The sequence below is a fragment of the Sitodiplosis mosellana genome, unplaced genomic scaffold, assembly GCF_009176505.1.
Source record: "Sitodiplosis mosellana isolate CC-2019 unplaced genomic scaffold, AAFC_SMos_1.0 Smas_scaffold_6150, whole genome shotgun sequence".
Classification (NCBI taxonomy): Eukaryota; Metazoa; Arthropoda; class Insecta; order Diptera; family Cecidomyiidae; genus Sitodiplosis; species Sitodiplosis mosellana.
This window is the reverse complement of record NW_022601391.1, coordinates 4,735,703-4,749,663: the sequence shown is the minus strand read 5'-3', so window position 1 is coordinate 4,749,663 and position 13,961 is coordinate 4,735,703. Positions and strand designations below refer to the sequence as shown.

The 13,961-nt window shown below is 35.9% G+C and overlaps 1 protein-coding gene across 1 annotated transcript; it reads left to right on the top strand.

The window, feature by feature from the left end:
* Window positions 1-4,305: 4,305 nt before the first annotated feature.
* On the top strand, window positions 4,306-13,300 carry LOC129574136 (FMRFamide-related peptides). Its single transcript, XM_055455627.1, has 2 exons — window positions 4,306-4,722; window positions 11,365-13,300. The coding sequence occupies exon 2, from the start codon at window positions 11,397-11,399 to the stop codon at window positions 12,201-12,203; it is 807 nt and encodes a 268-aa protein (XP_055311602.1). The 5' UTR covers window positions 4,306-4,722; window positions 11,365-11,396; the 3' UTR covers window positions 12,204-13,300.
* The last annotated feature ends 661 nt before the right edge of the window (window positions 13,301-13,961 follow it).

The window sequence follows — 13,961 nt, the reverse complement described above, 5'->3', positions numbered from 1 at the left end:
CATATGTCTGCGAGTATTTCATTTGATATTGAATTATATTCAAAATGTGCTGATTCAACATCAACATGAAAAATGTCAATATTTCCGCTTTTTTATCATTTACTATAACACAGAAATGATTTCAAACATGAAATACTTTTGTTTTGATATCAATTCCCAGAGAATTCCTTTTCGTTGTTTACTCAAGCACATGCTCATATTTACTACTTGCCGTTCCCATATCAAATTCAGTCCATATTACAATCGATTTCAATCTGATACATCGGAAATATATTATAAACCAATTGATTTCAATGATCCATTTATTTTGCGTATCAATTGACATATTCATGCCAAGTGTTTGATTTTAAGCATACTTTCGATAATCGTTGATTCTTTTAGCATTGCAAATGCGTAATACTGAAATCAATGTACATTGTAGCCTACTTTGCTTGTTTTTGCATTTGCCATTTGAATGCAAAGTGAAAGAAAGTGTGATAGTCAAGTATCCAACGATAAATCTGTTTGCATATTGAGATTGTCAGTTCAAGGTGAAAATTAACGTCGGTTCAAAATGTCCGAGAATCTTCAGCAGGTATTTAGTGATTTTGTGCGGCAAACCAAAGATGAATTGGCCAGCATCGATCAGAAGTATCCATCAGATGGTTTCAAAGAAGAATGCTTAAAGTATATAGAAAAGTTAGACATATACAAAAAATTTACGGAAAGTCTCATCGAAAAAGGGTCCAAATACCTCGATGTCATTGCGCATTTAAATGAGGAGCTATCAAAACCCGATCTCGATGTCACGAGCACCGCATCGAGCGTAACAGTTGCAGATGAAAATTTTTCGGAAGATTTTGATTTTCTGCGAAAATGCGTCGACAAAAGAGTGAACTTGGAAGAGGAAGCAATGAGCTCGTTGGTACACTTGGAGGCTTTTGTGGAAACATTAGTTGCTGACAAACAGAAATTGCTTGTTGAAAATAATGATTTGAGAGCCCAAAAAAATAACTTGGAATCTGGCGAGAATATTGCATCAAGTGCCATCGCAACGCTTACAAAAGAAAACGAAGAACTCAAAGAAATCATTCAGCACAATGAAGAAGCCATGAATTTCATACCAAACGAATCCTCGAGTCCCACCGTAAATATGGTGATGGATGATAATGTTCGCAATGAGCTCAGTGATTGTATGGAGAAACTCCAATCGCTGCAACGTCAGTTGAATGACAAAGACAAAGTTATTACCCATTTGACGAATCAATTATCAACTGCACCAAAATCGAGAGACGATCCATCAAAGACATCCGATTCCAGCTCATCAGAATCAAAGGATTCATCCGCATCGCAAACTGATAAACCAGTTCGACCCAAAAAACATCAACGCAGCCGGTCAGATGTGAGCAAATCGACATCAAGTAGCGATTCCCGCACTTTGACCGATAATGAAAAAAGTGACAACGAAAAATTACGGCTCTTCAGAGATGCATACAAAGAGATGGCACTCATTTTGAAAGAGAAATATCAACAATTGCGCGAACAACGAGCCAAAATTGCGGAATTGATGAAGCGACTTGAAGAAACCGCAAGAAAAGAAGACGAATTACTTGAGCTGAAGGATTTGAATGCAGATTTGCGAAATAAAAACAACAAACTAACTGAAGAGTTGTCGAAGCTGCGAGCAGATCCCAAGGTTGTGGACGAATTAAAACAACAATCGGAAAACCTAAGTAGTGAAATTGAGAAGATGAAAGGACGTGAAGTATTGCTTGCCCGAAAATTATCGATGCAGGACGAACACATCATTACCTTCCGTGGTGAACGTGAAAATCTCATCAAAATTAATAACGAAATGTTGAATAGCATTGCCGCATGCAAGAAAGAGTTGGCCAAATACAATGTCGAATAACTAAACAAAAGGCTATTTCTGGCAAATCAGTAAAGATCATTGCATATTCAAATTTTAAAACTTGTTTGTTGAAGCAATTGTGAACTTTCTTGTTTGAATGAAAATTTAATAAAAACACAATAGATCGGCCCAATTTCGTATGAAATCTTTTTTTTACCAGTGGAGTTTTTTCTATGCAAAAAGGTACAGCGTCAAAACTGTCAATCAAACTATTTAATAAAGAAATGCGGATAGCATTCTAATTAAGCGAACAAAAGTGTTTGTTTGACGTAATCATTTGATGCCGATGCATGTGACGTACATTCTCAATTCTCATTCTCAACTAATTTCTGTATCATCATCATCTTATGGAGGCGTTTCAACTGACGTGTTCGATTGTTGGTAAAGCCGCTGAAGGTGTGAAAGCATTTCTACTACAACCTTTGTAGATCAATACTACTCCGCATGCATATCCTATTTTCGATTTTTGTTAAATTAAATAGCATTCGTTTTGGATTCGGTGTGATCAAATATGGAATCACGGTCTTTGACCTTTCATCTGATTTCATAAATTGTGTTCCATTTTTACTGTGGATTAAAACTGCCACTGAACCGTACATTCGGGAGAAAGTGTCATTTTTATGCTACAAAATCATGGTACTGCTGATCTGATGATGGTAAATGCCAATAAAATTGTATACCCTTTTCATCGTGTTAAACACGAAGAAGCGCTTGAAAAAATGTTAGGAGCAACCGCAAGCATATTCTATATCATGATCTAAATGCATGCAAAGTTACATTGAAATACATTGGCATTTTAAACGAGAATGAAATGAAGCGACGAAAGTCTTTGTCTTCTTTCTTAACTCAAACAAATACGTTCTAGCAATGTCTCGTTGGTTAAATAAATATCATATTCATCGTTCACGCGAAATTTAATCCACTGGCTAAAAAAATATAATTTCTCAATGTATAATAAAGTTCGCTCTATGGGTTTTTAACGGCAAAATGGCGTTAGTACGAGACTGACGCCAGAATCGGAGATGTACGACGACGGTTCGAAAGAATATTATGGAACATGGCTGAAAACATAATGATGAAATGCTAATTATTAATTACATAGTTTTGTGTTACTGTGAGTTGCGTTGTTATACGCGACAACCAGCGTATGTGTTCATGCAGTGTGTGTGCAATATACCGTCCAATAGCAAAACTAGATACCGACGCGCGTGACGTTTGAGACTATATTAAGGGCATATATATGATTTTGTGTCGTCAAGATTCTTTTGGACGTAAGAGGAAATGTGATCGAAAAAATCGGGGCGAAAATTTGACGAAATCAAATTTGCATATACGCAAATAAAATTATACACACTATATCAAACTAATCGTCCAACTAATATCGACGCAGGTAGATTACATATGAAAAATGTATTGTATTATTCATATTTTCACTTAAAAATTGAGACAAATGTGTGCCATTTGTTTTTTCCACAAACCTCATTAACTTTTCAGCCAAATCAAATCCAGAAAAGAATCTTCTTATATGAACGCCCGCAATAATAATGCCAACCACACAGCGTTTGTGAGCTCATTTTTATCACAACCAAAACGGAAAAAATGAAGGGTAAAAAATCATAATTGACCATTTAGCAAATGATGATTTAAATGTAGTTTACATTGGGCCACCCGCGAGGTGTGCGCTCATAAATTAGATAATGATTTTTTTCTATTTGCGTATATGAATCCATAAGGATTCATCATTGTGCTAGCGAAACACGGGTGCTGATGCATCTATGTAGACACATATATCCAAGTTGATGGCATCATTTTTTTTTATTCGCCTTGAGTTAAGTTAAGGCGATGCAGAGCTTTGCTTGGCTACCAAGAAAATGAAGACATTCATTGTACAATGCTGTTCAAGAAAATGCAAACCGAAAAACCACGCAGAAGGGCATAGAAGGAACACAATATGCCGAGCATTGAGAGAGAACATGCATACATACACATGTCGTACCCCACGCATCGGTCGTCAGTCCGCCTCTCGCACTCGTACTCACTCAGTGTGGTACAAACACACAAAGTTGCCGTGTAAGTGCCATAAAGGGGGCCAACATGCTCTTCGTATTCATATGCTCAAGACATATGAAGTCTTTATGTACGCGCTTAACGCGCGCTCATCTTATGGAATTACCCATGTGCGATGTGCGACAAAGTGCGTAGAGGAGAATGATTTTCATCAGGATAAATAACACTGTTTAATATCATGTCTTGGATCTCTGCTCAGCTTTGCTCTGTTCTGCTCTGTATGGAGCATACACACGGTGAGCACGGATATAATACGAAGACAACTGGTCAGATTCACCGAATCTCTCTCTCACTCACTCACTCACTCACTCATCCACTTATCGCATCTTGCGTATAAATACCGGAGCATCCTTTTTATATTCGGTCAGAAGCAACATTCAATTCAATCTTAAAAGTTCGTTTTTTAACACACAATCAAAACCGAAAAACAAATTTAAAAAACATCAAACGCACACGTATAACGAACGAAAAGTGATCGATATTTTTTAAATACAATTGTGTTACGCCAAGTATCGCCCTGTTCATTTTCATGGGAATCAATATTTGAACAGTGTTGTGTATTCGCTTTTTTCAGTTCTCTTTGTTGCATTTTGGTTAACCGTTTCTCTGGATAAACAACGGCTTCTTGGTTTATTCAATCGAAAAAAAGAGAAGAACATAACAGTTGACACACAGAGAAGGTGATTGTTTTGTGCAACTTTTTTATTTTATTTAAATTTCGAAAAGCAGATATTTTTTCGGTGAATCAATTTTATATTTTCCAGGTGAGTAAAATCAAATCTGTTTTGAATGTCTTTAATTTCATTTGTTCAAGATTAGATATCTATTTACAAAACGTCAAAATCAAAGTTATTTTTCGATTTTTTCCATTGCTTCAATCATCGCTGAATGTAAATATTTAAATAAATAAATAAAAATTCGCTATTGTAGCCCAACGACTTGAAGTGATAACTCCATTAAATATCCTATAATTAAATTGCTACAGAGAATTTAACGCAAATTGCTTTTTGATTGAGTGGAATCGTCACATAAGTTTGAAGCGACAACTTTTGTCCTCATAGATCTTTTTTTTCCTTCTCGAAAGTGTATAAGATAGTGGAATATTTGCTTTTTCAAATGTCGCCCACTGATTAAAATACAATTGCCGGCTATAAATTACTGGATTCAAAAAGTTTTTAAATGTAATTAACTTCGTTCAAATTCTTATCGCACGCAAATATTGTATAATAAATCTTTTGAGCGAACACTGTGTGACTTTGTTTCGAGGGACATTTGAAAATGTTGAAAGTATAGTGTCAAAATTAAATTATTAAATTTTAACTCTCTAATGCATACAACCGCCTCTAGACGGGCAACATTTGAACGCCTGTAGAACGTTAACCGTACATCGGATCACATTGCTTCAAAAGAAATTTTTATTTGTCAAAAACAAAAAATTTGACAAAACAAATTATTCGAAATCGAAATTAGACACATTTTTGACACTTTTAAACAATGGATTTGACTGTTCTCTGATTTATGTCAATCGCCTTTCCTGACTAAACCATGAGGAATCCAGAATTATGAATATTTTTTTGAATATCTATGGCCAAAAATCAACCAAGTACCACTACTCCTAGCCCTGGGAAAAATTAATGCATTAGAGGGTTAAAACAGTTAACTAACAGAGTGAAAGAGAGAGAGAGAGAGAAAGAGAGAGAGGCAAGATAGTTCTCAACGCTGGATTCCATTCCAAAATTATGTTTTTGAATGCCATTTGATCGCATCATTGGTACATGCCCAAGTATACTACATTGTACATTCGAATCCGTCGCAAAACTATTCTGGGTTGAAATTCTTTGAATTGTATGCATGAATACATACGCATACAGCCAGGGCGACACTTTTACGATTTGAACTTTGCTTTCGAATATAAATATGTTCCATGACCGTCGAATTGGATGGCGCACGGTGGCGGTCAAGCGAATAATAACAACAATTGTTTGTATAAATAAATAAATTTCGCTACAATCGAAAATGTGGTGTAATTTTTCATGCGGCTCACGACTCACATAACAAACATAGCCGAAAATCGCAATTTGAAAGTGTGAATGCGATACATGGAATATTGGACTCTTTGAAAAAGACATTGGCCCATCCATAAATTGAAAATAATGATCGTTAATGTGTGAAATGTAATTGGTTATGGTTTCGAGTCAAAGGAGAACAGTGAGCCCAGATGGTGGTACATTGCAACAGCACCGATAGAATGCCACTATTTCTGTCCCATTGATGTGTAATCCATGACGTGGCTACGGCTTGGCCATCGAGCGATAATCCAGAAAGATACGAAATATTCAGCACATGCATCTCTATTACTTGCTTATTTATTAATCAAATATGTTATACCTAATGATAAAATGTTATTAACGCGACGCTTGAATACGAACAGTCTCCTGAATATGTATTGTGTGTGTTGTGGTGTAGGTGAGCTTCGTCTCGAATTCGCTCCAGCCAAACAGCCGTAAACACATTCATTTGGCAGTTTTCATCGCTCCTGTTTACTTGATAAAAACTTCAACTCAAATGTTTGCTTATTCATATGGACAAAATTGTGCGAGTATATTAGTATTATGTGTTCCGGAATTCAAATTTTTTCATTTCAATCGGAGTCTTGGTCTTGATTAATGGGGAATAGGATTTTTGGGATGCCCCATAAAATTATTCATTACTACCAAAACTAAGCACACAAACGAACCATGTTCACCCTCTCTCATGTTGCTCAAAACTCTTTTTATATTGTGCTATTATTTTTTTGAAGGTGTTAAATAGACATAATAGAAGACTGAACTTGCACTTTTTCGCCCCCTTACAATTTTCATGATGAAGAAGAATAGCGTCCGCTTGTTCGAAATGCCACACAACAATTCGGCCTATATTCATTTCCCCGTTTATTCGTTTAAATTATGGTAATTACAGGATGTACCTTTTTGTACGGAAGCATGTCAGCCACAGTTCACAGTGTTAATGACGAAACGATTTTCCGCTAATGCTTCTAAGAAAGCGAACAAGGTCACCGGAATCCTCGTGCCAAAGTTTGCCAAAAACAGCAACATTAACATCAGATTATATTTTTAATTCGATTTTTTTTTTCAATTTGGATTCTATTTTAATTCCTGTAGGTGTGAAAAATCGTATTTTCACCTGTTTATTTCTGAATCATGCTGTCAAATCTTCATAAATGCATTGATATGGATAATAGAGACGTTTAATAGCCAGAAGCGATAATTTCCACGTTATTATCAATTTGTTGCCACAACCCGAGATTATCATTAATCGTCGTAATTCCATATTTTACGACAATTACCACGTTGTCCCCATCATTTCATTCATGCTCAAAAGAGACTGGAGAAAGGAAGCAATGTTCTTATTCAAAAATTCAGTCTTCGCCACATGCACACACGATTCTTGCTTTATCTTCGAATTCATCCATTGACATGTGGCTTGGAAATGAGTTAAACGCTCATATTAATTGAATTATCTTCGCCAAACAATACAGACAATTCCTCGATTATAATAAATATGTAAATATGTTTAGGATAACTTTGATTCCAAATTGATGAATTCCTTTTGAATATGGAAGCCGTTTTGTTTACATTCGGAATGTGTGAACGTTAAAGATGGGTAAATATTTTGGGTTGCTTCGCTGCTCACAATAACAGCACACTCACATCCATTTCGACTGAGAGAATTGCTAGAAGCGCTGTTTTCGGAAAATCATTCAAAGTGATGTGTTAAGTGTGGGAAAGCATCGAGTTTTGAATAATTAAATCAAGACTGGTTCATGTGTGCATTCCATTTTGAAATCATAGACTTTGGAATTTGGCACGTGCTCGACGCGGTTCGCTACGATAATCCATCCCCGTAACAATATTTAAAAAAAACCCTTCAAGTTTGTCGCGGTCGGGCATGACGCAAAAACCCACCTAAACCGTGAATTTTGATTTATGTTCAAAATTTTCATCAGATAAAAAATGATCTCAAAAAGTTCATTGCATGCTCATTGAATTCGATATAATTGTGTGACTTTAATCCCTTTGATTTGAAAATGCAAGCAGCGGGGCGACGTCTTAGGAACGGATTTTATTCCAATCAAAGTGGCTGACGTGCAACGCACGAAGTCACAAGCAATGCGTGGGAAAAAAATAAATGTTTTAACAAAGCATTTACCGTTGTACGTTGCGCGCGGGTCTCTCATTATTTCCACGTTCGTATTTAGAAAACACAATCGAATTTCACTTGTTATTTCATTTAAATTCAACACACAGCACAATACACACATATATGAAATATGTCCGAAACACAAACAATTGTTCGTGGTTATATTTGAAAATTGAAAGAATAAAACTGCACAGAACAATATGAAAAGAGAGTTCTAAAAGAAAATTGAGCCAAAGGGATCGAAATGAAAAGTTATCTCACTCACTCACTCGCCTTTATTCTGGAATTTCGTGTGACTGTGAAATTCAACTTCAGTTCACGACATGCAATCATCCGATGCAAACACAAACATACATTATTGTTTCCGTTAAACTGTTTAATCAAAAACTGCGTGTATATGCTCCTGTTTTTAGCAAGACACATGAACACAAGAAATAAAAATGAAAAAAAAAACAAAACAAAAAGAAATGATAAAAATTGTAGTCTTTGTATATAAATATTGCAAGCGAAACATCATAACAGGTAAATCATGAAGAACAGCATGGTTCCGTTTCGAAGAATTCTCCCAGGGAGAAAGTGGCTACCATTTGAAGTTGAATCAAGTTCATTCCAAGCATATTTTTACTTCATGCACAAACATCGTGATGAATGAATTGACCGACCCACAAGTATGTTGCTTCCAATACAACAGCAAGGCTGTGTATGACTTTCATTCACATATTATGACAGCATTTGAAAGTTTTTTATGCTTGCTCATTAGTTTGTGGCTAGAGCGCTGCATTGTTTTGGATTTATGAGCTTTGACCCGCGTCAAAAACTATTTTCAATTTTTTAACCGGAATAGAGAAAGTTAGAGAGAGAGAAGCGAAAATTCTTTCCAAAGAAAATGACATTCATACAATAGTGGCTTGAAGGACGCTGCTGGATAATGTAATGAAAATCACAAAATCTCACCCGTTGTCATTCGTATTCCTTTGGATAGTATATATGTATAAATGTGTGTCAAAATCAAGATTTATCTATGAACATGTAGGCGCTGAAATCGTCTGAATTTGTTTTAATTAATTCGATTAGAATGAATAATCCAAAACTTTTGAACCAAACGAGCGGTTCCTCGGCATAATTACAAGTGGGAGAAACTGAGATGACCATTCTTCTGAATCCACTATGAAGTAACAACTGATTCATTTTCTACTAAAATCGTCACATTGGAGAACCAATCTACAATTTCGATATGAAATTGCATTCCCAATGTAAATCCACATGTTGCATAATTGAATATTTGATCTTTAATTTTTATTATTTTTACTTTCACTGAATTTATCAAAACCAAAATTTCATGCAGAAAGATTTGGACAGCTTCATTGGAAAAATGGTTTAAATGGATACAAAATCAGTTCATAGTCCATCGCACGCTAAAAAAGAATTCTATTTTTTCATAGATTACGGTTTCATTTGCTTATCCAAGAGAGTCGCTTAGGCATTGGAGACGACGACGAAGACAACCAACGACGATTTCAGAAGAAAGCAAACAGCATTACAAATGATCCATTGTCCATTTTGTTGGTTTATTATGATGCGTTATTAGTTTTAAGGTTGGCGAAGAGAGAGAGAGAGAGAGAGCGATAAGAAAAATCGCCAGCAAATGTAAAAGAACCACTTCCATTCAACTTGTTGCGCGTTTGCGAACATTTTTTCCACTGCTGCTCCATTCATTACATCGCACGCATATCGTCACACCAAAGAAAGGCATATGTAGTTTGAAGCAATAAGTTGTGACTTTGACATCACAGAGACTCACAATAAAAAAAAGAGATGGATGCATTATTCACGGCTGAGAAAGTCTTCAGCCTTATCGCTTTTTGAATCGATTCAAGTGTATGCCTTTGTGTACATTTTCCTCAGTATTGTGTATGAATCCTGTCGATTTTGTGACCTTTTTTTTCTTCTGGAACATACACATTATATAGTCCCATTCCGCTGCTTTCTAAGCCAAATTGCATGTTATGAAGAATTATTATGAAAATATGGAAAATACAATTAGTACATTTCTTTCAAAATTGTCTTCTGAGGAAAATACAATGTTTCAGGATGTGTTTAACATTTACGTCGTTCACCTGCAGGGAAATAATACGTACGTCATTTAAGCAGCTTTTCACTATTGCTAATCAGTTGAGACTTTCTTTTTGTCGTTGCAATTAGATGACAAGTCAATGTTTAAGAATCTGGAAAGCGAAAGTTAAAAACTTGAATCGAACGTTCTATGCTGCGTAATTTGGTCACTGGGTGGGCACAGTCTTGTTTACTTGTTCAAGTAGCACGTTCTCTCTTTTTCGACTTCTGTTCTTTTTTTCTTGTTTTTTTCTCTCGATCCCAAATGTCATTTTCGATTCGAAGCGATGGGTAAATCTAGCCTGTACCATGCATAGATGAGTAACACACGTGCTTAGTAAAATAATAATTGGACCGTAAGCGCCTAAAGGAAAGCATACTGTACCATGAAACAGTCTAATGTCAAGTAATTACAATTTCTTTGTCAATTCGTCGCTACTTGTTTTGTGGTATTTAAAGTTTGCCGTTTCCGTTCATGTTGAAACAATTGAAACAATTTTGAAAGTGTCCTTTGAACTTCGCGCACAATGTTTCATAGTATCAATTAAATTCGAAGTTAAACACCAAATGTAGAAATAGCCATTCTTGTGTTTAGAAATTTTGGCCATGCGCTCGACGGCTTGTTGTACAAATACATTGCCAATGCTTTAGGCCAAAATGACTGATGATGGTACACTGCTGGAAAATTGCTGAAAGTCGAAGATTACAGGATGTTTACTTTGTGAACTTTGAAGGATATTACCGACCAATTAAAAAGCACCCAATTTTCGTTTGCTCTCCAACCCACCGACCGTTCTCTCTGCGTGCGCCATCCATCATCATCAATTGTGTCACAATGGATATGTATGTATGGTGTGCGTATGTGCATTTCTTTTTTTTGGCTTGCGGGATACTAAAACAAACTGTTCACAAACATTTTCGATGCTGGAGGATTTGTAGGCTTATTAAATTGATTGGCAACGTGTTTCTCGAATCTAAATTTAGAAATTTATTTAGTGTGTTTATTTTTCTCTTTTATTTTTTTTTTATCGTTTGCGTGCATTGAAATTCGTTGTTAATGTTTTTCTACTATTGATTTTCACTCCCATCCGTAGATTGAATTTGAGAAACTCCAACGAACGTAAAAATGGGCTATAAGAATATCACTTTAGCTGAGCTGATGCTGTTGAGTGTGGTATTGGGTGGAGCGTTTGCAGTGATTGAAACGCAAGAACAGTTGCCCGCAAATGAGAATCAGTTGAGCAATTTGGGTTCATTGTCATCATCAGTATCATCATCGTTGTCATCGAAATTGAGCGAATCAGCGGTACCTGGTAAAAGTTCCCGCTACATCATTCGATTTGCTCGTACGCCGAGTTCGATGATTCGATTCTCGCGATCTCCATCATCTCAGATACGTTTCGGCCGATCGCAGCCATTCGTTCGTTTTGGCCGTAGCGGTAGTGATCAGGGTGATGATAATCGGGCCAACAGTCGTTACCCCGAAAATTTCATTCGATTCGCTCGAAGTGGTGTGGAGGATTACTATTCGCCCGACGAGAGCATTCAGGTTGAACCACGTAGTGGCGGAGACAGTGGCTTCATTCGATTTGGTCGAAGCCAAAACTTTGCACCATCACCGTCCAAAGCGGAGGCCCTCAGAGCGATAAACTGGCGAAATTTTTTGCGACTTGGACGAAACACAAATGCAAACATTCGATTTGCCGGCAAACGGGACGGAAGCAGCACCGCTAATCGTCATAATGCAATTCCAATCGAGATTCTGTTGGAAAAACTTGCACATGACCAAAAGCCGGTGCACAGTTCGAACACAGACACCCAGGGTGATCGAAATCTGGTGAATGAAGACGAACAACCGATCGACGCAATCGATGCGAATGCCGATCAATTCCAAGCGGCATACAGCAATGGCAACGAAATTGAACAAAACTGATGTAAATTCACTTTTTAAACGAATATGTGAGGAAATTAGTGCATATGATTTTTAATTTCAATTACTTTCCTTCGATTTGGAATTGCGTTGCAAACAATGCATCCAATTTGCCCAATGTTATTTATGTTGTTTCCATCAATTCATCATCAGCGTTGAACAAATTCCAGACTTTCGAAAGAATTACTATTATTAATTTTTTTTTTTGTCTTGTGAAGGAAATAATGTATTTTGTCTAAAAATGAATACGACCAAAGTTGAAGCTTAATTTAAGGATACAAAGAAAAGAAGAAGAAGAAGAAAAAAATGAAGAAAAAAACTATGAAACCCCGATAAAAACACCTCTTTTCGGATATACACAACAATGCCGTCACGGCCACCACCGTGAGCTCACTGGAATGCAATTATGGTTCAATTTATTCAGGAAGATATAATTTTTTTTTACCTCTCACTGAAAGCAACCCAGAATGGAAAACAGCAATTGAGTGTCGTAAGAATTATTGAATTTGGCTGGTTTCAATAATCCATGCGATTTTCAAGAACACAAAGTATTTATGACAGCAAAAACGATGTGATCTCCATATTGAATTCGATTGTACTAGTTTTGGTTTACCAATTGACACGTCAAAATAAATAAAAATTTAAAATTAGAACCAAAATGATATTGAATTGTAAGCTGTTATTTCAAACATGTGATTTTCAGTAAATTTTGACTGAAGTCTCATACAGAGAATCATTTATACATTCAACGCAAAGAAAAAACCAACAAGGCGAAATCTAAACCAAAGAAAAAACCAACAAGGCGAAATCTAAACCAAAGAAAAAAGTAATTGTGAAAAACAACCAAAGTAATTTAAACATTATTTTTTCGAGTACTTCAATTTTTATTATTGACGATAAATAGTAAATTCATTGATCAATTTCAAAATACCCATTTCGATGACACATTCAAATTAAATAAATCCATTCCAAAGATTTGCTCAACGACATACATTACAATGAGTTTATAACATTCATGGAGGAATCAAATATGTAATCAAAAATCAACAAAAAAAGATATATTGTACTTATTATATATAAAATATACAATAAATGATCAAACTAACAATTCTGATATAACATTTTGGAAGAAAACATGCTTTTTATATCGAGTGTGTCCGAGTTTGTTTGAAGAAATGACGGAAAAATGAATTAAAGAATTCCACATGGGAAAAAAGTTAAGATCCACATAAAATGTAAGTATCTGATACCAAACCGGTGAAAAAAAGAGAGTTAGAGTAGAAAATGCATAAATTTTTGGATAATAACTTTTTTCAGAATTGCGAATCGGGGAATTTTCTCTCTCAAAAAACCAACTGGATAAATAATTATCTTGTTTCGAATAGATTCATGGAATTTCACCCCGGTAGCATCAACCAATAGCTGTCAAACGAACAGCGCCACACGACAAGTAACACAAGTTTACGGTAATATTTAACAAATAATATGAATTTGTTTATGTTTCAACATATTAAACAGATATGTATGCATAATTTCAATTTTGCTCAATTCTGTTCAATAAACCGACTGTCAGCAGAACCATGTCCAATCTGTTGTCGTCATTATCGCTTCAAAAATTCTGGAAATGGGTTTTGGTGGATCCTGTGGATTGTTCAAAACCGCTCCTGGTTCTGGAAGTGGATCCTCAGGATGGGCCAGGGCATTGTCAAACCCAGTCTGATCCATCCTGAAGATCCACCAAAACCCACTTCCAGAACCGGG